This window comes from Aquarana catesbeiana, linkage group LG11 (assembly GCF_042186555.1).
Source record: "Aquarana catesbeiana isolate 2022-GZ linkage group LG11, ASM4218655v1, whole genome shotgun sequence".
Lineage (NCBI taxonomy): Eukaryota > Metazoa > Chordata > Amphibia > Anura > Ranidae > Aquarana > Aquarana catesbeiana.
The window spans coordinates 76646358-76670853 of record NC_133334.1 but is presented as its reverse complement, the minus strand read 5'-3'; the positions used below and the strand labels follow the sequence as shown (position 1 = coordinate 76670853).

The 24496-nt window shown below is 45.1% G+C and overlaps 1 protein-coding gene across 3 annotated transcripts in view; it reads left to right on the top strand.

The window, feature by feature from the left end:
- KCNQ1 (potassium voltage-gated channel subfamily Q member 1) overlaps positions 1 to 24496 on the top strand; it is a 185107-nt gene that overhangs the window by 142067 nt on the left and 18544 nt on the right. For all 3 annotated transcript variants that reach the window (XM_073604554.1, XM_073604553.1, XM_073604555.1), the window contains 4 exons: positions 6218 to 6353; positions 17719 to 17842; positions 18088 to 18163; positions 20307 to 20401. In XM_073604554.1, the coding sequence (XP_073460655.1) occupies positions 6218 to 6353; positions 17719 to 17842; positions 18088 to 18163; positions 20307 to 20401 (431 nt within the window). The remainder of the gene's footprint in view (positions 1 to 6217; positions 6354 to 17718; positions 17843 to 18087; positions 18164 to 20306; positions 20402 to 24496) is intronic.

Below are 24496 nucleotides of genomic sequence, written 5' to 3'. Positions count from 1 at the left end.
CATTTTTCTGCACTTAGCCATTTCTCAGTATCTTGTCAGATCAGTTATTAAAAGTATATGCAGTTCATGTTGGTTACTGTGAAATATGCATCTAGTCATTTTACATTTTTTTTTTTTCCCATTTTGTTCGATTTTAAGCTAGGTTCACATTGGTGCGGGAATGTGTGCAAATCACACATGTTCCCAATCCCGCATGAAGCTGCACACAAAACTCATTTTTTTTTTTTTTTAAGTAAAAGTGTGGGGGTGCCATGCAGTTTCTGTGTTGTCCGCGTTTTAAAAAGAAGTGCAGGGACCTTTTTACTGCAGGAAATGGAGTCACAGCAGCCCATTCAAATGAATGAGCAGCTGTGTCTGTGCAAACATGGCACGCAGAGCCGCTTAGATGTGAACCTAGACCTGGGAAAAAATTATATAATTAAAAATAAAAACACAATAAAGCAGACAAAATAGACAAGGAAACTCTGAAAGTAGGATCTGAAGGAACAATACGGAATACAAATAAAAGGAAAACTTCACAAGAATGTAAACATCTTTTATATATGAATTGTAATTATAATAAGAGAAAGAAAAGAAAGGGAAAAATAATATAAGAATAAAGGTGCTTAAAGTGTTTCCAAGCTATAAACGTATTTTTTTTTTACCTGAAAGTGATTGTACAGGTATTTTTTTTTTTTAAATAACAAACATCTCTATACTTATCTGCTCTGTGCAACGGCTCCTCTCTTCAGGTCCCCTGCCAGAGTTCCTGGCCCATCCTCTCGGTCCAGTGCCCCCATGGGAAGCTGCTTCCCATGGGGGCACTCATGCTGCAACCGAGCCCCGTTGCTGTGTCCATCGTCGCAGACAGTGTGACTCGCCCCCCCCCTTCTCAATGTCTTTGACAGCACTGGGAGCCAATGGCTTCTGGTGCCCCAGCAAAGTCAGCGAGACCCGAAAGTGAGGGGAGAGAAGAGCTGCAGATGTGCATGGCGCTTGTTCGAATGAGGGCTCAGGTAAGTAAAAGTGGGGGTGAGGGGGGATGCTGACACCTAAATGTTTTTTACTTTAATACAAGAAATGCATTAAGGTTAAAAATGTTTAGGCTTTACAACCACTTTAATGCATTCTCTGCTTTGGTAAAAAAACTTCAATACTAGTTTCCCCTCGCCCTCCTCCCTAACATTTTCCTGACTCCATTGATCCAGCGCTGTGTCTTCTCTCCCCTCTGCCCAGTTTTTACAGGTTTTGCTGAGAGCAGTGGGAGCCATGAATGGCGAGAACAATAAACTACTTTTCTTTCTCCGACATCACGGGACACAAAGTCACAGTAATAACTGATGGGTTATGTAGGTACCTTGTTGGATCTCATTCAGGTTCTGAGGACCCCCTGTCTGCTACATCCTCCCCTCCCCCCCTAAGGGGCCAGGGACGGCTGGACAGGGAGAGCCGTTGGGGTCTGGGGCTATACCTGCTTCCGGCACTTCAGCCCCTGTATACATTACACAAGAGACAGATAATTCCTCTTCGGAGGAATCAGGTGGAGAGTGATCCTCTGCGACTTCCCAAGAGGAGAAAGTCTTAGTGCAGATCCTTACTGGATTGGTCCGCTCCACATTTAAGTTGCCCGTACCTGAAGCTGTCAAAGAATCCTCTTCTGCTTTGGGGTCACTGAAACCTTCCCAAGCAGCACATGCTTTTCCTGTTCATAATTTGCTTGAAAAGCTCCTTTATTCTGAGTGGGATCACCCAGATGAGCGATTTCTTCCGCCGAAAAGGTTTTCAACACTTTATCCTATGGAAGAAAAATGTATTAAGATGTGGGGAATGCCGACCATTGATGCGGCCATTTCCTCTATAAATAGTAGTCTGACTTGTCCTGTAGACAACGCTCAGATGCTCAGGGATCCTGTGGATAAAAAGATGAAATCTATATTAAAGGATGTTTTTTCCTAAGCAGGATCAGTGGCCCAACCTGCAGTAGCAGCGATTGGAGTCTGTCAATACTGAAGAGACCATGTTAAGCAGGTCATCAAAGTATTACCTGAACAGGCCCAGGGGTTTGCTAACCTTCCATCGGCCTTATGTTATGTTGTTGACGCCATCAGAGATTCTATCATGCAAACCTCTCGCCTTTCACTTGGGTTGGTGCATATGTGTAGAATCTTATAGTTGAAAAATTGGTCAGCCGAAGCACCATGTAAGAAGCTCTTGGCTGGGTTCCCTTTTCGTGGTGCAAAGTTGTTTGGAGAAGACTTGGATAACTATATCAAGAGAATCAATTGTGGGAAAAGCACTCTTACCTGTTAAAAAGAAGAGTAAGCATCCCTCTTTCAAACGGACTCTTTCCCCATCGCCAGGGGCTTCAGCCTCCAGGCAGTCACAACGGCCTCCTCCGTCTGGGGCAAGAAACCAGAGTCAACCCCAGGAACAAAAGAAGTCCTGGGGGAAGAAGTCTTCTAGACAAAACACTAAGACCTCTTCATGAAGGGGCACCCCTGCTCGCTCGAGTGGGGGGAAGACTGCTACAGTTCTCAAAGCTCTGGCAGGAGGACTTCCAGGACAGATGGGTAATCTCCACGGTAACCTTAGGGTACAAGCTGGAGTTCCAAGAATTTCCCTCTCCTCGTTTCCTCAGATCAAGTGTTCCCAGAGACCCAGAGAAGAAGCAGTCGCTCCTTTTAGCGTTAGAGCGACTTTTGTCGCAAGAGGTCATTATGGTGGTTCCCACAAAGGATCAAGGATTGGGCTTCTATTCCAACCTTTTTATGGTCCAAAAACCAAATGGGGATGGTAGACCCATTCTGGATTTAAGGGATCTGAATCGATTCCTAAGGATTCAGTCCTTCCGCATGGAATCAATTCGGACAGTAGTCTCCATCCTGCAGGGAGGAGAATTTTTGGCATCGATAGACATCAGAGATGCATATCTACATGTGCCCATTTTTCCGGCTCATCAGAAGTTTCTACGCTTCGAGATAGGAGGGCGCCATTTCCAGTTCGTGGCTCTGCCTTTCGGGATAGCCACTGCACCTCGAGTGTTCACAAAGGTCTTGGCCCCTCCTCTGGCCAGATTAAGGGCTCAGGGTATAGCTGTCATAGCATACCTAGACGACCTGCTCTTGATAGACCGGTCGGTGGCTTCCTTGAACGGGAACTTGAGGACCACGGTCAAGTATCTGGAACATCTAGGTTGGATCCTCAACCTAGAAAAATCTTTCCTAAAACCAGTAAGAAGACTGGAGTATTTGGGTCTGATCATAGATACAAGCCAGGAGAAGGTATTTCTTCCTCAGGCAAACATCACTGCTTTAAGGGAGCTGATTCTGACAGTCAGGACCAAGAAGGGTCCTTCTGTCCGCCTTTGTATGAGGCTGCTGGGAAAGATGGTGTCTTCATTCAAAGCAGTTCCCTATGCTCAGTTCCATTTAAGACTACTGCAACACAGTATTCTGTCAGCCTGGAACAAGAAGGTTCAGGCATTAGACTTTTCGATGCACCTGTCACATGTAGTGCGTCAGAGCCTCAATTGGTGGCTCATACCTGAAAACCTGCAGAAGGGGAAATCCTTTCTACCGGTCACCTGGACGATGGTAACAACAGATGCCAGCCTGTCAGGTTGGGGAGCAGTGCTGGAACAGTCTGTGATCCAGGGGCTATGGTCCAAGACCGAGAGGACCTTACCCATCAACATTCTGGCGATCAGGGCGGTATACCTAGCCCTAGGAGCCTGGACTATCGGGCTACAGGGTTGCCTGGTCAGGATCCAGTCCGACAATGCCACAGCAGTGGCTTATGTCAATCATCAGGGAGGCACCCGGAGCCAAGCTGCTCAAAAGGAGGTGAACCAGATCTTAGTCTGGGCAGAGAAGCATGTGCCATGCATATCGTCAGTTTTCATTCCAGGGATAGAGAACTGGCAGGCGGACTATCTAAGTCGCCAGCAGTTACTCCCAGAGGAATGGTCTCTGCATCCCGACGTCTTTTTGGCCATATGCCAAAGATGGGGGTCCCAGATGTAGATCTCTTTGCATCCCGATTCAACAAAAAGATAGATTTGTGGCAAGGACGAGGGATCCTCTTGCATGCGGGATGGATGCGTTGGTGATTCCGTGACATCGGTTCTCACTGATTTATGCATTCCCGCCTATTCTGCTACTGCCACGACTCCTTCGCAGGATCAGGCAGGAAAGGAAGTTGGCACTTCTGATGGCCCCCGCTTGGCCCAGAAGGACTTTGTATGCAGAAATAGTAAGGATGACGGTGGGTTCCTCGTGGACCCTACCGGTACGCCCAGACCTGTTATCTCAAGGTCCAGTGTTCCATCCTGCCTTACAAACACTAAATTTGACAGTTTGGCTATTGAGACCCACGTTCTGAAGAGTTGTGGGCTTTCAGGTCCTGTCATATCTACCTTGATCAATGCAAGGAAGCCAGCTTCCAGAATGATTTATCATAGAGTCTGGAAAGCTTATATATCCTGGTGTGAATCCAGGGGTTGCCACCCCAGAAAATATGTGATAGGTAGAATTCTTGATTTTCTACAATTAGGATTAGAGATGAAGCTGGCCTTGAGTACCATCAAGGTCTCGGCTTTATCAGTATTGTTTCAACGGCCACTTGCTTTGCATTCTTTGGTCCGTAATTTTATGCAGGGGGTGATGCGTCTTAATCCTCCGGTTAAGGCACCTCTAAACCCCTGGGACTTGAATTTGGTTCTGTCAGTGTTACAGAAACAACCTTTTGAACCAATACGTCAGATTCCTTTGGTCTTTCTGACAAGGAAACTAATTTTTCTGGTAGCTATCTCTTCTGCTAGAAGAGTATCAGAATTGGCAGCTCTTTCCTGTAAAGAGCCTTATTTGATTATATACAAGGATAGAGTGGTACTGTGTCCTCATCCTATTTTTTTACCGAAGGTGGTTTCAGATTTTCATCTAAACCAAGACATTGTTCTGCCTTCCTTTTTTCCAGATCCCTGTTCTTCGGAAGAGAGATCAGTACATTCTTTGGATGTAGTAAGAGCAGTCAAGACCTATCTGGAAGCAACTGCTCAAATTCACAAAACGGATGTTTTGTTCGTGCTGCCAGAGGGTCCCAATAGAGGACAGGCAGCGTCAAAGGCTACCATTTCTAAAAGGATTCGACAATTGATTATTCAAGCTTACGGTTTGAAACAGAAGATTCCTCCGTTTCAGATCAGGGCACATTCCACAAGGGCTATTAGTGCTTCTTGGGCAGTGCATCACCAAGCCTCTATGGCTCAGATCTGCAAGGCCGCCACCTGGTCTTCAGTTCATACATTTACCATATTTTATCAGGTGGATGTGAGAAGGCATGAGGATATCGCCTTTGGGCGTAGTGTGCTGCAGACAGCAGTACAGGGTCCTCAGGTCTGATTGCACCCTACTTGGTTGTGATTTCCCCTCCCCTCAGTTGGCATTGCTTTGGGACATCCCATCAGTTATTACTGTGGCTCTGTGTCCCGTGATGTCCGAGAAATAAAAAATCCTATTTTCTAACAGCTTACCTGTAAAATCCTTTTTTTTCGATGGACATCACGGGACACAGAGGTCCTGCCCCTATTCTAATACACTTATATTGCTTTGCTACAAAACTGAGGTATCCCTGGAAGGGGAGGGATTATATAGGGGGTTGAACTTCCTGATTAGGGTGTGACCTGTGTCCAGTACCTAAAGGTACCTACATAACCCATCAGTTATTACTGTGGCTCTGTGTCCCGTGATGTCCATCGAAAGAAAAGGATTTTTACAGGTAAGCTGTTATAAAAAATCCTATTTTTTTTCATTAAAAAAAGCAGAAGAATACCATGCCTTTTGATGGCCACCAATATTAGTTTGGTGCTTTTGGCATAAATCTGCCATGAGCAATATGGGGGATGTTTTTTTTTGTTTTTTATGAATGTTTTATTAATGAAAATTTTGCTGGACATTCTAATTACTTGGCAAAAACCATTGAGCCAGAACAAGTATGCAGATTGGGATAGAGAAAAGGTCAGTAACTCAAACATAATAAAGCAATGATATTGGCATTACAGCCAAGTAACTAGCATTGTTAGGAGGGGTTACCAATGGCAAGCTCCATGCTTCTCTTTTGACAGGTTTCTTATGATTATTGGTTATTTTATGCTTCTAGAATGATGGATGAGCCTATAAAATTGTTGTTCGCATGTGTAATGTAAGAACGTGTCACATTATAACCTTGGCAATGTTTATAGATTAAAAGAAAGAAAATGCGTACAGAAAAAGAAGAGGGCTCCACGGAGAAAATGTTAAACATTCCTCATATTACCTACAATTCTGCACCAGATGATCGAAAAAATGACTACTCAATGGAAGCCTATGAGAACACAGGTGATAAGAAAATTTCTATAGCCAACCAGTTTTTTTCTCTCCTTGTTTCATGTATACTACAGAAATAAAACTGCTGTTTAAAGGGGTGTTTCCAGCCAAAAAGTTTAGCACACAGATGAAACCTGTACTGTATGTAGAAAGGGTTTTACCTACCATAAAAATGTAAACACTCTTGTGATCCTTCCATCTTGGTGTGCTTCATGGTTGTTTGGCATATAAAAAGGGAGAACGCTTCCCAGAGCCTGTAATTCTCCTGATGTCTCGCCCCTTTCCCACCTTCGATCTGCTTATGGACTATCAGTAAGAGTCCTAACCTGTGAAGTTTACTGTGGACCCTCCCCTTATTTTAGGTTTACTAAAAGGATAACTATGCATGTCAAACAAATACAAAAACTGAAATAGTGAAATACAGTCTCAAAAGAATGCATTAGCGTCATACTGTTTGATTGCCATGGTAATTATTTTGTTGTGTATGGAACAACTGTTGCACTTGTACTTGTGCACTGAAAACATATGCCAGATTTTTATCTACCAGATCAAAAAAATATAAAAATTTTTTTTTTTTGGTCCACTGAGGAACACAAAGTGTTTACTTGTCAGATTGTTCTATCTAAAGGGGGGTTGGACATTGGGAAAAAAAAAAAAACATTTTTGCCGGTGACCTAGGTGGATGGACTTCTTTTCTTCAGCTCTGCTGGGAAGTCTCTCTCTTTTTTTTTTTTTTCATTTATTTTTCTCCTCTTCGGTCAAGATTCTGCTTTACAATACATACTGCTAGAGCTGGTCTCGACCTTTGCAGCTATCTGGCCCTGACTCTCCTCAGCCTGGCTTTTTCGATTGCTGAAATCAAGCACTGCTGGAGTGGACATTGCTGTACTAGCCTGAAAGTGACCTTCAGACACTGGGTTCTACATAAGGCACTTACCAGACCTCTTTCAGGTAACAACTTTCTTTAACCACTGTAACAAGTAACCACTGTGGCAATGGATCCTTTCCTGATTGAGCTTGTGTAGCAGATGTGTGCACTGTTACAATTCAACTATGATGGCTTTCTGGAAGCATCTTGACTTGATACACCTTTGGCAATCGCGCTTGTTTCTAAAAGTTCTAAAATGCAGACAGTGCAACCAAACAGTGCCAGACCCGATTGATCTTTGAGGGACCACGTTTTTCCCAACCACCCCTTGATATGATTATCAAAGATATTACTAGACTAGAGAAAGGTTGGCTAAGTCTCCTTACTCTACTGCCTAGGTAAGAAGTCTGCTAAACCCTCAGAAAAGCCATCCTTTAACCTTCCTGTGCCTCATCACAGATTAGCAGACCTACAGTACCTCTGCCCCTTTTTGGTCTCCTGGATTAAGAGGCATTGCCCCAGCTCATGTGCCCTTTTGGTCTCAGGAGCTGTATCCCAACTTGGTCGTTGCTGTCTCTCTACTTCTTTTGGGACCTTTAAGTCCAAAAGTTTTACATATATTGCCATCATTCCAGGGCTCTGACTCTTATGGCTTCCCCTGCACCCCAAGTTTTTGCCAGGGTACTCTCCCAGTGTTTGTTTAGTGTTTTCTCTTGGAATCCAAATTGTGGGATACATAAATATTATCCTGTGGCAAATGCGGTTGGTGTGGGCCCTATTGAAAAATGTCTACCTGTTTCTCCAGCTAGCTCTACCATATGGCTAGATTCTGTATCATCCAAAATCAGTCCTGGACGTTTCTCATCACCTACAGGCAGCTTAAATCAGACTGTTTCTTCAGCAGAATGATCTACAGGGCATCTCTGTACTGTTGCAGGGATTTTTCGTTTACTCTTTTCTTGGCACTACCTTTCTCTAGCCTCTTACCGTGAAATCTCAGCTTTTTGCTCAGCTGTCCTAGAACCAGTTGACAGAGTTTCTGAACAGGCTGAATTGCCTGTCCCTGAGGATCCGGTAGTTCTTGACACCTGTGAATCAGTCTCTCAGTTCTGGGTTTGGGGAAAACTTCTCTCCCCACCTTATGAAAAATCCTATCATTGAAGTGGTCTCATCTCCCAGTGATTTAGAAGATGTGGTTCATGCTGTATCCTGATCATCCCCTTGGTAGGTCATGTGATCTAGATCCAGATGGACAGTGTCACAGTCGTGGCATTCGTTGCCATCAAGGAGTAACAGGAGATCTTACCGTGTCAAGAGGTCATGAAATGTACAGAAAAAATGTATGTATTGCTTTACTTGGTATGCGATCATATATTCCAAAATTGCATAGATCTCACAGGGATATGTCCATATATTGAGCATCGGATAAATCGTGTCTCGGCCAACAAACCATGCTCATTGCAGTCCTTCAAGTAAAAAGTGATTATACTGGATAGCACTTTCGCCCAGCAGTAAGAAGGGTCGCTGGTTCGAATCCCAACCACGACACTACCTGCCTGGAGTTTGCATGTTCTCCCTGTGCCTGCGTGGGTTTCCTCCGGGTACTCCGGTTTCCTCCCACACTCCAAAGACATGCTGGTAGGTTAATTGGATCCTGTCTAAATTGTCCCTAGTATGTATGAATGTGAGTTAGGGACCTTAGATTGTAAGCTCCTTGAGGGTAGGGACTGATGTGAACGTACAATGTATATGTAAAGCGCTGCGTAAATTGACGGCGCTATATAAGTACCTGAAATAAATAAAATAAATTATAAACAGCTGCTGTTAGCCAATCAATATTACTGTATATATGTAATAAAGATGACTCCTGTCTGTAAATGGAGACAATCTTACAATGGTTATAATATCAAATATTTATGCTTTTATTTGGTGTGTTTTCATGAGTCACACCGTTGTATATCCATAGACAGAGCAATCAAATAATTGTGTCCCATATCAAACAAACTATCTCTGCAATCATCCAAGTAGTCTTTTTATTAATTGTAATTGGACTAAATAGAAAGCTGAATAGTATACTTAGCTGGAGCAGCTTTTACGGAAGGTTAACCACTTCCCGCCCGACCTATAGCAGATTGACAGCCGGGCGGTGGTTCAGTTATCCTGACTGGGCGTCATATGATGTCTAGCAGGATAACAGCTGCCGCGCGCCCATGGGGGCACGCATCGCAGCGATCGGTGGAGCAGTGTGTCAGTCTGACACACCGCTCCACCGATCTTGGTAAAGAGCCTCACGATGTCATTAGAAAAAGCCGTTGATCGGCTCTTCTTCACTCGTGTCTGACAGTCGCGAGTAGAGGAGAGCCGATCTGCGGCTCTCCTGACAGGGGGGTCTGCATTGATTATCAGTGCAGCCCCCCCCTCGGATGCCCACACTAGATCACCAGGGAAGCAGCCAGGACCACCAGGGAAGGGGGCAACATGTGGATGGCCAGGTATATACCCCATGGCCATCCACATGTGCAAATTATGTCCGATCTGTGCCAATCACTGCCGACAAATCGGCACTGACTGGCACCATTACATATCAATGATGCCCAGCAATGCCACCCATCAGTGTCATCGGTGCCACCTGTCAGTGCCCAGCTATCAGTGCTCATCTGTGCCACCTATCAGTGCCACCCATAAGTACCCTTCAGTGCTGCCCATCAGTGCCGCCTATGAGTGCCCATTAGTGCCGCCTATGAGTGCACATCAGTGCCACATACCAGTGCCCGTCAGTGCCACCTCATTGGTGCCTGTCAGTGCCGCCTGTCAGTGCCGCCTATGAGTGCCTGTCAGTGCCGCCTATGAGTGCCTGTCAGTGCCGCCTATGAGTGCCTGTCAGTGCCGCCTATGAGTGCCTGTCAGTGCCGCCTATGAGTGCCCGTCAGTGCTGCCTACCAGTGCCACCTCATTGGTGCCCATCAGTGCCGCCTATGAGTGCCTGTCAGTGCCGCCTATGAGTGCCTGTCAGTGCCGCCTATGAGTGCCTGTCAGTGCCGCCTATGAGTGCCCGTCAGTGCTGCCTACCAGTGCCACCTCATTGGTGCCTATCAGTGCCGCCTATGAGTGCCCGTCGGTGCCGCCTATGAGTGCCTGTCAGTGCCGCCTATGAGTGCCCGTCAGTGCTGCCTACCAGTGCCACCTCATTGGTGCCCATCAGTGCCGCCTATGAGTGCCTGTCAGTGCCGCCTATGAGTGCCTGTCAGTGCCGCCTATGAGTGCCTGTCAGTGCCGCCTATGAGTGCCTGTCAGTGCCGCCTATGAGTGCCCGTCAGTGCTGCCTACCAGTGCCACCTCATTGGTGCCTATCAGTGCCGCCTATGAGTGCCTGTCAGTGCCGCCTATGAGTGCCTGTCAGTGCCGCCTATGAGTGCCTGTCAGTGCCGCCTATGAGTGCCCGTCAGTGCTGCCTACCAGTGCCACCTCATTGGTGCCCATCAGTGCCGCCTATGAGTGCCTGTCAGTGCCGCCTATGAGTGCCTGTCAGTGCCGCCTATGAGTGCCTGTCAGTGCCGCCTATGAGTGCCTGTCAGTGCCGCCTATGAGTGCCCGTCAGTGCTGCCTACCAGTGCCACCTCATTGGTGCCTATCAGTGCCGCCTATGAGTGCCCGTCGGTGCCGCCTATGAGTGCCCGTCGGTGCCGCCTATGAGTGCCCGTCGGTGCCGCCTATGAGTGCCCGTCGGTGCCGCCTATGAGTGCCCGTCGGTGCCGCCTCATTGGTGCCCGTCGGTGCCGCCTCATTGGTGCCCGTCGGTGCCGCCTCATTGGTGCCCGTCGGTGCCGCCTCATTGGTGCCCGTCGGTGCCGCCTCATTGGTGCCCGTCGGTGCCGCCTCATTGGTGCCCGTCGGTGCCGCCTCATTGGTGCCCGTCGGTGCCGCCTCATTGGTGCCCGTCGGTGCCGCCTCATTGGTGCCCGTCGGTGCCGCCTCATTGGTGCCCGTCGGTGCCGCCTCATTGGTGCCCGTCGGTGCCGCCTCATTGGTGCCCGTCGGTGCAGCCATATCAGTGCCCGTCAGTGCAGCCATATCAGTGCCCTTCAAAACCTTAAAGAAAACATGCAAAATAATTGAGTCGTTTAGGCCTTAAGTTTTAGTAGATTTAATTTACAGATCCATCTGCTTTTACAGTATCTCTCAAAAGTGAGTACACCCCTCACATTTTTGTAAATATTTTATAACTTTTCATGTGACAACACTGAAGAAATTACACTTTGCTACAATGTAAAGTAGTGAGTGTACAGCTTATATAACAGTGTAAATTTGCTGTCCCCTCAAAATAACTCAACACGCAGCCATTAATGTCTAAACCACTGGCACGAAAAGTGAGTACACCCCTAAGTGAAAATGTCCAAATTGGGCCCAAAGTGTAAATATTTTGTGTGGCCACCATTATTTTCCAGCACTGCCTTAACTCTCTTGGGCATGGAGATCACCAGAGCTTTAAAGGTTGCCACTGGAGTCCTTTTCCACTCCTCCATGACGACATCATGGAGCTGGTGGATGTTAGAGACCTTGTGCTGCTCCAACTTCCATTTGAGAATGCCCCACAGATGCTAAATAGGGTTTAGGTCTAGAGACATGCTTGGCCAGTCCATCCCCTTTACCCTCAGCAAGGTAGTGGTCATCTTGTAGGTGTGTTTGGGGTCGTTATCATGTTGGAATACTGCCCTACAGCCCAGTCTCCAAAGAGAGGGGATCATGCTCTGCTTCAGTATGGCATAGTACATGTTGGCATTTATGGTTCCCTCAATGAACTGTAGCTCCCCAGTGCCGGCAGCACCAAACCATGACACTCCCACCACCATGCTTACTGTAGGCAAGACACACTTGTCTTTGTACTCCTCACTTGGTTGCTGCCACACATGCTTGACACAATCTAAACTAAATAAGTTTATCTTGGTCTCATCAGACCACAGGACATGGTTCCAGTAATCCATGTCCTTAGTCTGCTTGTCTTCAGCAAACTGCGGCTAACTTGCTCATCATCTTTAGAAGAGGCTTCCTTCTGGGGCAACAGCCATGCAGACCAATTTGATGCAGTGTGTGGCGTATGGTCTGAGCACTGACAGGCTGACCCCCACCCCTTCAACCTCTGCAGCAATGCTGGCAGCACTCATACATCTGTTTCCCAAAGACAACCTCTGGATACGACACTGATGTGCACTCAACTTCTTTGGTCAACCATGGCAAGGCCTGTTCTGAGTGGAACCTGTCCTGTTAAACTGCTATATGGTCTTGGTCAACGTGCAGCAGCTCAGTTTCAGGTTCTTGGCAATCTTCTTATAGTATAGGCCATCTTTATTTAGAACAACAATTATTTTTTTCAGATTCTCAGAGTTTTTCGCCATGAAGTGCCATGTTGAACTTCCAGTGATCAGTATTGAGAGAGTAAGAGCGATAACACCAAATTTAACACACCTGCTCACCATTCACACCTGAGACCTTGTAACACTAACGAGTCACATGACACCGGGGAGGGAAAATGGCTAATTGGGCCCAATTTGGGCATTTTCACTTAGGGTGTACTCACTTTTGTTGCCAGTGGTTTAGACATTAATGGCTGTGTGTTGTTATTTTGAAGGGACAGCAAATTTACACTGTTATACAAGCTGTACACTTACTACTTTAAATTTTAGCAAAGTGTCATTTCTTCAGTGTTGTCACATGAAAAGATAGAATAAAATATTTACAAAAATGTGAAGGGTGTACTCACTTTTGTGAGATACTGTATTTTTTTGGAGGAACTTGTCCAGATTACTATTTCTTAGATTACCATGAGTCCTGTTCAGGATAGTAAAGTAAAAGTTGAGCATTTTGTTGTGTTACTAGACGTGTTCTATATAAACATAAGACCGTAGATTGGCAGACGACACATTTGTCAAATGATCATGTATGCAAAACTGTCTTTTTGTTTTACTAACTTAGTACCTACCACAATTGCATTATAGAAAAAAAGGGTAAATATAGCACCTTTTCATTGGCAGTACAATTGGGTAGCTATTCTCTATAAATCGACATGGTAACAATTGTAGTGAAAAGTGGCATGTTTCTGACAACGTTTAGATTTCTATTTCTGAAAGCGGCTGTGTGCCAAATGGTTGTTTATAGAGGTTGTGCATCTAAAAGTAGGTGGTGCACTGGTGCTTTTCTCAGACAGATAAATGAAAAATGTTATCTTGCATCCAGCAAAAATACCTCAATAACCATCCAGCCACCTTTGATTAATGCATAAATCCAAGCATGTAATCTCTAGGGATTTTCATTATAATAAGCACCTTTCTTTTCTTGACCCAATCAGCCCATTTACCACTGCCCTGCTAAGTCCATTGCTTGATGATTGTCAATTTGTGAAACTGAGCTTTTGGGGAGAGGTGGGGAGCAGGTACCTGATTTTGACAGGTACCTTCTCCCACTTGAGTTCCGGTCACCTAAGCGATTGGAAATGGAGGCTCTCCCTCCCAAAGTCTTCAGGGACATATGACAGGTCCTAGAAGACTTTAGGACTAGTCATGAAGCGCAGCTCCGCTCACGCATGCACCTGGCTGTGAAGCCACAAGCTGTCACAGCCAGGTGCCTATAGTAGAGATGCCGGCGCCAACGAGGGAGGACACTGGGAGAACACAGCGTGGGTGAGTGCACCGCTGGATCGTGGGACAGGTGAGTGGCTATTTATTAAAAGTCAGCAGCTACTTTTTGTAGCTGCTGACTTTTAATAAAAAAATATGGCTGGAACTCTGCTTTAATGTACTCAGTTGCATTGGCTTTTCTCTCTTCCCCTGTGGTCATCCTCTCTATTCCCTCCCTACTGCCCCCAACTCCTCTCCCAAATCCTCCTGATTTTCCTGTTTTTCTCCTTTTTGGAATGCTCTACCCATCTAAAACCCCAGTTCCAAAACAGTTAGGACGCTGTGTGAAATCTAAATAAAAACAGAATGTGATGATTTGCACGTCTTGTAAACTCAGGTTTTATCAAATGTTCATGTCCAAAGTTCATTCAGTTTTTATTTATGTTCTGCTTTGTCTACTTCCTTTTCCCCTTTGGAAAGGAAACATTTGATATTTTTTATTTGTTGCATTTCTATTAGTGGTAGAGTGCAATTTTATTCTGCTCTACACATATAGATTTACTCTATCCCCTCTTAAACATCTTAATAGTTTACTTTAATTTCCCACATTCACACATTCCCCATACATCTAGATTTCCGAGAGCATTTTGTTTTTTGATGGATGCCTTAGAACACTCCATTAAATAACTTTCTCAGGTGGGCACCATGTCCACTTGAGAAGGAATCTATATTTATCTTATCCTATGTAAGTGTTGGTTGGCAGAACTTCTCTGCAAGAAGTAGGTCTAGTGGCTGCCATTTTGAGTGCGAGTGCTTGTTTGGACCATCCTTGAATACTTTCATCCAGAAGATGACTGTGGGGAAAAGCATGCTCTTATTCAATTGTAGAAGGTGACAGGTTACAAACAAGGGATGCCTTAAAAGAGAAGTAAGGGTTTTTTTTTTTCCCCTTTTATACTTAGATGGATGCAGCATCGCCCCCCCCCCCACCCGGGATCTCTACACTGAGAACCGAGCGATTGAACATCGCCGATGGCTCGGTTCTCACAGATCCCCGAGAGGTGAGCTGCTGACTGCCAATCAGCAGCTCTACTCTCTGCTCCTCCACGCTCACTTGAGCGCTGAGCTGTGGAGGGGCATGGAGCGGCCGTCTCCAGTCTCTCAGCAGCTCGCTGGGAGGCTGAGACAGGCATCAGTCCAGGCATCTGGCAGATCCAGACTTTATTGTTGTGATGACGCGGTGCCTGGACTGATTCCTGTGACGTCAGTAAGGATGGGCTCGGGCGTGTTCGCACAGCCCACGTGCAGAGCCCACCAGTAAGTCGGCACGGCGCTGCACTAATCACAGGCAGTGAGACATTTTCCCGATGTGCGGCTGCAGAGATCAGGAAATGTCTCACTGCCTGTGATTAGCGCAGGGCCGTGCCGACTTCCTGACAGGCTCTGTACGTGGGATGTGCGAACGCGCCGGAGCTCATCCTTAGACGTCAGCAAAGAGCAGACTTCAGCCAGGCTATCAGCTGAATAGTATGGAGTGCAGCTGTGAGGGATCTCGCATGCCCCGGCTGGGCACCTCGGCCAGACCTGTGTCTCCTGTTCTCCAAACGCACCCGCAGCTGGCAGACTCGCCATAACCAGCCCTTTAAACCCCCAATCACGAGGCAAACCACACAGATGCTGAGGGTTAAACACGCAGAGCATAAACTGTTTATTAAGTACAAAACATACACTTTTAAACACAGTTAAGGACACTCCCCTTAGCCTTGTCATAGAGGGGGCTGGGGACAAAGAAGAACCAATGGGAACTCAACACTTATACATTAACTACAGTTGAAACAATTTAAGGGATTATGATAAGCAGGCAGCCCCTCCTTGCACATTCCCCGCTGTGATGCGTCTCCATACCTTTTGTCTACGTGCCATGACCTAACATAATTAAACACAATAACAAGAGAGGGGGGATGGGGAGAAGGGATGCAACGTATATAGAGACATAATTACATTATCCCAATGCCATTTTGTCCCCAAGTCTCTCGTTCTCTGCTGGGCCAAAGTCAGTGGGAAGGAGGCCAGCCCACAGCCCCTCCAAAACACACAGTGACAGCGGGTTCTGTCACTGCAGCTATCCAGCCTTTCTTGTTCTATAGTATGCTCTACATGTCTTTAATAAGATTTTAATGCTTACACTTGCTCCCTTTATTACTGCATTGTGTGTGTCTAGATAGGTCTTGTTCTCTAATTTCCCAACACCTCGGACACTCCCGGAAGGGTCTGTCAGCCTGAAAAACCCCCTCAGGCAGGGGGGGATATCCCATGCCATCTCTAATAATGGTGTAGACCCAGTTGTCAGGAGTGTACCAAACCTGGATCAGAAGAATGTAAGGCTGGGTTCATATATTTGCAAATTGGGTGCGTTTTTAACCGCATCAAACTCGCATAACATGTGAAAGTGACCAGGTTTTAATAGAGCTGGTTCACACATATCCTGGGCGGCCGCAGTGCGGTTTTGAAAAGGGTCCTGTACATTTTTGGGTCTGGTTCAGGTGCGAATTCAGGCAAAAATTTTCGCATAAATAGCACCTGAACCGGTGAACAGAAACGCATCGGACTCTGGACTGCAAACCGCAGCCGGACATGTGTGAGCCTAGCCTAAGCAAAGCAGTCGTGTGAGTACCAGCATTCACATGACTGCTTCACTTCACTGACAAAGCTGGTGTGAGCATGGTAGTTAAAGTGCTCACAGAGCATGTGCAGAGTATAACCAGAGCTAACAACTCTGCAGCAGCGCCAACAATGAAATGGCAAGGATTTGTAGAAGAGCTTTATTGGGGACATTGATGTTGGTAAATAGGACACATGATCACAATTACAGCATACTTTATTGCTGGTATTTTTTTTTTTTTTTTTTTTTTTTTAATTTAAGGACTGTGAACATGCAGTAAAATCATTTTAGAACAAGCTACCTATTCACTAAAATAGCTATAGGCAAACAAAAGCTTTAAAGTTCACAACAGAAGCTCTGAAATAAATCTTTGCTCTTTTGTATCAAAACAGAATATTGTCAACCTGCCAGCGCTCTAAGAAACACACAGTAGATGTTTCTAAGGCTGCGTTCACATATGTAAACGCACCCGATGCCGATTACATGCGAGAGCCCCAGCAGGGGGTTCTCAGCGATTAACTGCGGGAGGCAGCCCCATTAAAAGCAATTAGGAGGCTGCCGGCTCCCACAGTTAATTGTGGCCACTGACACGTAATCACTCATGAGGGGACCACATGCAAATGATTGGCCCTGGATGCAAATGCATATATTTTTAACATAGGACTGTAGACATTTACGTTGCGGAGTGGCTATGAGCCTTGTGTTTTTTTGGTACTTTTTAAAGAGATTATAAACCCTGGTGTTTTTTCACCTTAATGCATCCTATGCATTAAGGTGAAAAAACACCTGGCAGTCACCGGCCCCCCAGCCCCCCCATTTTACTTACCTGAGCCCCTTCATCCCTCTCGCCACGGGGTCCCGGCTCTTGATTGGATAGATTGATGACAGCGCAGTCATTGGCTTCCACTGCTGTCAATCAAATCCAATGACGAGGGGGGCGGGGCGGAGTCGGGGCCACTCTGTGCAAAAGGAGCTTCACAGATGGAGGTTGTTTTAAAAAAAAAAAAAAAAAAAAAAAAGATCCTTTACAATCACTTTAGCTACACAATATAAGCAGCTAGAGTGGTCTGGGATGGCTTATTTTAAATCTTTATTTTTTGTCCCAACTGGTCTTGTTTTGTAACTGCACTCTTTTAGCGCTCCTCTCTGTTCTCCCTCAGGTCTTTTAAGCAAAGTAACTTTCTGGGGAGTTTACTCATCTTGTAATAAACTTATTCCTATCTGTTCTCCCTGCAGTAACAAAAAAGAGCTTTGGGCTGCTGGATGTCGGCACTGGACCTTTCATCAGAACAAGCAGTTTCACAGATGATCTAGACGTGGAAGCAGACACGTTACTAACCCCGATAACTCATATCTCTGAGTAAGGCTGCTTGCTGTAGCACTCTGGATAAATTTGTATTTCTTGTATAGAAAAAGGAGAAAAGTTAATCAGTTCCCCATAGAAAGCAATTTAATATCTGTTTTGATTTCTAGACTACAAAAAAAACAGCTGGAATCTGATTGCTGTAAACTACATCTCCATTTTTAATATATGAAGTGCTGTAGATTACGGTATGATGGGCATAGCAACTATAAACAGATAATTTAATATTTTTGTAATCATAGACTACGGGAACACCATCGAGCAGCAGTAAAAGTCATCCGTAGAATGCAGTACTTCGTGGCCAAGAAAAAATTCCAGGTAAGTTCTTTTACATTGCAGGTTCTGGGTAAAACAAAACTTTTTTATAAAAATGTTTGCATGTTGGAGGTTTAAATACCAAAAAGCCCTTATACATAAGAAGTAACCTAAACTGTGTAAGCTGTGCCCAAAATAGGCTTACGTAGGTGAAGGGACTAGTCCTCAGTATTGGTTATAGAATCCCTGGGGCTGAGCTTTCTCCTATTATAGACATGTCGTGTTCCACAACAGCGTATTTTCAACCATGGTGCCGCACTGCATCTGGTATTTTCGGATAGCGTTGGACATTCTATAGTGTAGGTTGGCCAGGCGTCAGCTCCATCGAAACGCATTAAGTTGTTCCAGGTGACATTCAGGGCAGCCTCCGCATTCAGAAGAGGATAAAAGTCTGCCTCCATGTATCCTGCGCTTTCCTATGGCATTCTATAAAGAAACAATATACAGATCACCAGCTGATCATTACATTGCAAGAAAGTGACATTTACATTTTTGATCGTTTTTAGAAAATGACAGCAGGTCCAGACTGAAACAGGCCATTTTTAAATAACATTAAAATTATAGAGTGTATAGCAAATGCATATTTTTTTTTTCTTATTTAAGGAAAAGTAGATTTTTTTTTTTTTAAGAGGAACTTCAGTCTGCCCCTTCTCTATAAAAGTAGTGCTTTAACCATCTCAATACAGTGCAATTTTACCCCCTTCCTGCCCAAGCCATTTTTCAGCTTTCAGCGCTGTCACACTTTAAATGACAATTGCGTGGTCATGCAACACTGTACCCAGATTAAATTTTTATTATTTTTTCCCCACAAATAGAGCTTTCTTTTGGTGGTATTTGATCACCTCTGCGGTTTTTATTTTTTGCGCTATAAACAAAAGAAGAGTGACAAGTTTGAAAAAAACGCATTATTTTTTTATTTTTTGCTATAATAAATATCCAGTTTTTTTTTTTTTTTTTTTTTTTTTTTTTTTTAAATTTTTTTCTCAGTTTAGGCAGATATGTATTCTTCTACATATTTTTGGTAAAAAAAATCGCAACAAGCGTATATTCATTGGTTTGTGCAAAAGTTATAGCGTCTACAAAATAGGGGATAGATTTATGGCATTTTTATTTATTTTTTTTTTACTAGAAATCTGCGATTTTTATCGTGACTGCTATATTGCGGCGGACACTTTTGACACAATTTTGGGACCATTCACATTTATACAGCGATCCGTGCTATAAAAATGCACTGATTACTGTATAAATGTGACTGGCAAGGAAGGGGTTAACACTAGGGGGTGATCGAGGGGTTAATCATGTTGCTAGGGAGTGTTTCTAACTGAAGGGGGAGGGGACTCACAAGGGGAGGAGACCGATCGGTGTTGCTCTATACTGAGAACACACATCGGTCTCCTCTCCTCTGACAGGACGTGGATCTGTGTGTTTACACACACAGATCCGCGGTCCTGCCGTGTTACCGGGCAATCGCGGGTGCCTGGCGGACATCGCAGCCGCCGGGCACGCACATCGGTGTCCAGTGACACGGCGGGCGCGCGCCCCCTGGTGGGCTGGGAAGGTGAGGGTGTCATATGACGCCCTCCCAGAACGAGAGCTGCGCCGCCTGACCGTCATATGACAGCCGGCGGGCGGCAAGCGGTTAAGCAGCTTTGTTGAAGACTTCAAAACACCATTCAGCTCCTGTTTGGAGAAGTTGAACACAGATCTTAAGGAGAGTGCTGACTTTCAGTTACAAACAAGCTGCTGGCAGGCAGTAGATTTCAGTACTGCTTGGAGCTTGTTAAAAGCCTGTTGAAGCCTGCTTGTATAAAGTAAGTCAGCATTTCTTTTAAATTCTGCGTTTAAAATCCCCATACTGAAACTTAAGGGTTCAACAAAGCTACTTAAAGCTTGCTGTACACACGGCTCTTACAAGCTGAAAACCATATGAACAAGACCTAAATGTCCTCCAAAGCTGATGAACTATAGCAATGAATAAATGTAAACAGGGCCTTAAACCTTCCCCTCTTGTGACACTTTTTAACTTATTTCGTTTTACAGTAGTCTTAACTTTAAATTCCTGCTTTAAGATGATTTTACAACTTCCACTTATAGCCCGGAAAGCATTTGTCACACATTGTTATTGTTTTCATGCTTATATTTGCAGCAAGCCAGGAAACCCTATGATGTACGGGACGTCATTGAACAGTACTCACAAGGTCATCTTAATCTGATGGTCAGGATCAAGGAGCTGCAGAGAAGGTGCTGTGCTAGTTTCCTATTGTTCAGCAGAAATGGTTTCCATTCTTGCGCGGCTCTGCCTGATAAAGAAGAAAAAGTCACCTTTACCCCAGGCTCTGACAAACACATATTTAAGATTAATGCTTTTCAAAGTGTAATACAACTCCAGTAACTTTAACACTTATATCAAGGACCATTGATTACATTACTTAGTCTTACAGGTAGGGCCCAGGATCTTTAGTCATTACCATGTATTTTGTGCAACTCCCTTCTTCATGTGTTTGGACACATGTTGCTGAGGCACTGAATGTGGCTTGGGTGGTCCCCTTGACATGTAGTGCAATGTGATGAGTGAGCTGCAGGGTGCTGTACAAGTTTAGGACCCTGGTCTTCCAGTGGCAGAGCCCTGTCCCTTTTAAAGTGGTACTAAAGCTTTGTATTTTGTTTTTAAAATAACAAATATGTTTTACTTGCCTGCTCTGTGCAGTGGTTTTTCAGAGTAGCCCCCAATCCTTTTCTTTTCGGGTCCCCTGCCAGTGCTCCTGGCTCCTCCCCCTCGAGCAGTGCCCCCAGAGAAAGCTTCTTGCCCTGGGGTCACCACTGTGTGCTTGCTCCAGAGCCGCTGCTCATGTGTCCACAAGACACCCCCCCTCCCGCTCTCTCCTCATTTGCTCACTGGGTGTGATTGACAGCAGTGGGAGCCAATGGGTTCCCGCTGCTGTTTCAGCCAATCAGGAAGGAGAGTCCCCATGCAGCCGATGCTATCGTAAACATTGCTGGATTGGGGGAGGCTCACGTAAGGATTGGGGGGGCTGGGGGTCACTGCACGCATAAAATGCATGAAGGTAAAAAAAACCTTTAGCCTTAAGAACCACTTTAAGACCCTTGTGGGGGTATGCCCGTCGTGGTGGGCAAAGCCCTTCCATTTTGCTTGCATGAAGACTTCAGCAGTATGTGCAGGACAAAAGCTCTTTAAATATTCCTTCCCAGGGTGCCTGCATACCGGATCTCTTCCTTTTTCTGGACCCACCTTCCAACTTGGCAACAGCTCTTAGCCCACAATCCTTGTCACAGCACAACAGTCTCATTGTGATACCTGGGTCCTCAGCAGCATACAGTGCCTTGCACAGAAGCAAATATTTTCCAACAGGCTGGTTGTACAGAAGTCGACTTCTGTACAACCAACCTGCCCAGAAATGGATTGTAATTCATGTGGTCCCTTCTGAACTGGCTGAATTTCGAGCCATCTGTGGGTCGGCTTGAAGAATGTTGCCTCCCCATCTTCCTACTGTAAAAAAAAAAAGAGCAGTGTAAATACCGTCTTTTATCCAGTCTTTTCTGGTCACGTAATCCAGCAGCTGTGTCGGAGAGGATATTACAGGGGAGAGGAGGGCATGCCGAATATGTATGGACAATGGGAGCCAGTGAGCGACGTCATGAATCTGGGAATTCAAAGCCCTTGTAGAGCGCTCCCTTCCACAGGGGGGAGCCAGTGTTGCTGGATCACATAACTGAACCAGATTAAAAAAGGAGGTATTTGCACTGCTCTTTTTTATATACAGGCTATGCAGGATTGGTAGGTGGAGGGGGCAGGTGAGGCAACATTTTTATGAATAATTAATAGCCTTTACTACCACCTTAAGAATACCATAGCTACCCTTATTTACTACTTGGCGTAGGAAAAGTCTGAGTCTGCTCAACCCAAGGTCTCCAGCATGGGGTTTCTTAAATTTCCTAAACCAGCTATGACTTTCTAAATCCACTCACTGGTGGGGCCTATCGGATACAGGGAATGGCCACTTCCAGAGAAAATTTTTACTCAAATGTTTTGCTGAACAATAGCCTATGAAGGAAAATTTTCTATGAAAGTGGGCAATTCCTGTGGTAGATACTCATGGGCCGAAGGGCTAGTCCGTTGTATTTTAACATTGGACCCTTCATTTGTGAGGACACCTGGCAAGGTTTCAGTCAGCACTGCCACAACTTTGACCTACATGAACTATTAAGGAGGAACCAGAAGTCGGGTCCCTTAAAGTGAAGTAAACTTGATCCTCTCTTGGGCAGAGCTGCATGCTCTGAAATGGTCTGCCACCCACATCCCAAGTGCGGAAAATTGGCAGGCAGATTTTCTCAGTAGTTAGCATCTGGATCTGGGGATGCCGTATGTGGGTCTTCTGGCATCCAGATTCAACAATAAATTGGACAGGTATGTCACCAGATCCAGAGACCCTTGGGCTTTTACCTTGAATGCTAAGCTGAGACTTTAGGACCACCCCTCCATGTTTGTTCTAATCTGCTCTACAAGCTGAGACTTTAGGACCACCCCTCCATGTTTGTTCTAATGTGCTCTACAGGATCAAGATGATGATCCTCATTCTACCATTGACCCAGGAGGAGGCGGTACTCCGACATATTCAAACTCCTTCTGTCCCAAGGGCCAGTGCACCACCTTGCTTCTCATTCGCTGGCTTTTACTACATGGTTGTTGAAGCTATGGTCAAGGGGGGACAGGGCCTTTTTGAATTCATAACTACCCTCCCAAAAGCTAGGAAATGGACTTATTGTAAAGTCTATCATTGCACCTGGAAGACATATTTTGCTTTGTGCAAGTCAAGGAAATTTTAGCCCTAGGAAATACTCCATGGGACACATTCATTCCTTCCACCAGTCTGATCAGGATCATCTGCCACTAGTTAAGGCCTCGTACATGAAGTTGCACACAGCTCTCCCCATGTACATTCCCCTGTGTCCCCTTGGGACCTTAAGCTAGTTTTCCCGCCCAGCAAAGGGTGTCATTTAAAACCTTTTAGGGTTATTTTTGTCTTACCTCACTCAGAAGGTAGCCTTTCTCATTGCTATCACCTCTGTGTGGAGGGGCTCTGAGTTAGTGTCATTATCCTGTAAGGCGCCCCAATGGTGGTATCTTCCCTCGTTATGTCCTGCTGTGAAACATCCCAAAGAAAACCATCTCCACTGTCTTGATGTGGTACACACTGTGAGTGTCTACCTATGGGCTGCTTTTCGTTAAACCTTTGCTAGGTGAATTAGATTAGGTTATCATTTGAGCCTCTGGTTTAAAGCAGTGTTTCCCAACCATCGCCCTTAAATACCCTCAGCAGGACATGTTTTTAAGATTTCTTTCACCTTGCACAATTGCTTTAACCCTTTTGCTGCCAAAGAAGTCATGTGTTTTTTTTTTTTTGCATGTTTTACAGGTTTAAGAAATCATTCTATGCATGAAGATTAGTTAAAACCCCAAAACATGATATCTTTTCTGAAAGCAGAGACCCTCGAGAACAAAATTGTGGCAGTTTCAAATGTTTGTCATGTGGTATTAGAGCAACAGTTTATTAAGTGCAATAATACACAAGTTAATTTTAGGGCACGCAAATGCAATATATTACCACATTTTTAGTAAAATTTAAAAGAAGGTTGCACCATATAAATAGATTTACACATACAAAACAGGTGCGCTTATGAAGACCAATGTGTATTCATGAAAAAGATCTAAACTTATTGCACACAAAACAAATCTATATAATTTTTTCATCAAATCCATAATTCCTTCAGTTCTTCCACCGTGAGAATATAAAAATAATCTTGGGTGCACCACTGCAAACTTCAACTTGTGTGATAGTGCACAACCCCTGTGCTCCAATGCCTCATACCGGAATCGAAGAGTTGCATCAACTGTTTTAAGCTTGGTCTGAAGTTATTCAAAGGGGTGCATGTTGGTTCTGGCATATCAAAAGAACCAGAGTCTGTAACGCACAAAGGGGTATGAAGCTCATCTACTACCAAGGGGTTAACTCTGCAAGACAAAGGGAAAAAACATAGTAACCAAGTACTAGCGCAAGACACAAAGCAACCAGTCATTGGGCATGTTATCTGATAAAGGTGACATGTCCTCTGGTAGCGAGGGGATCAATATCTGGCTCGTTTTCCAGTAACAACCGGAACCAAACCCACATTAGAGATCCATGGCCTGGTCACAAGATATGAGAGCGAAGGAGTGAGGTCCGCACTAGGTGCAGGGCACGCCCCCATTCTGTTACTGAGAGTGAGGTAACAGAGGTACTCCGGACTTGTGGAGTGGGCGCAGGCTCAGCATATCCC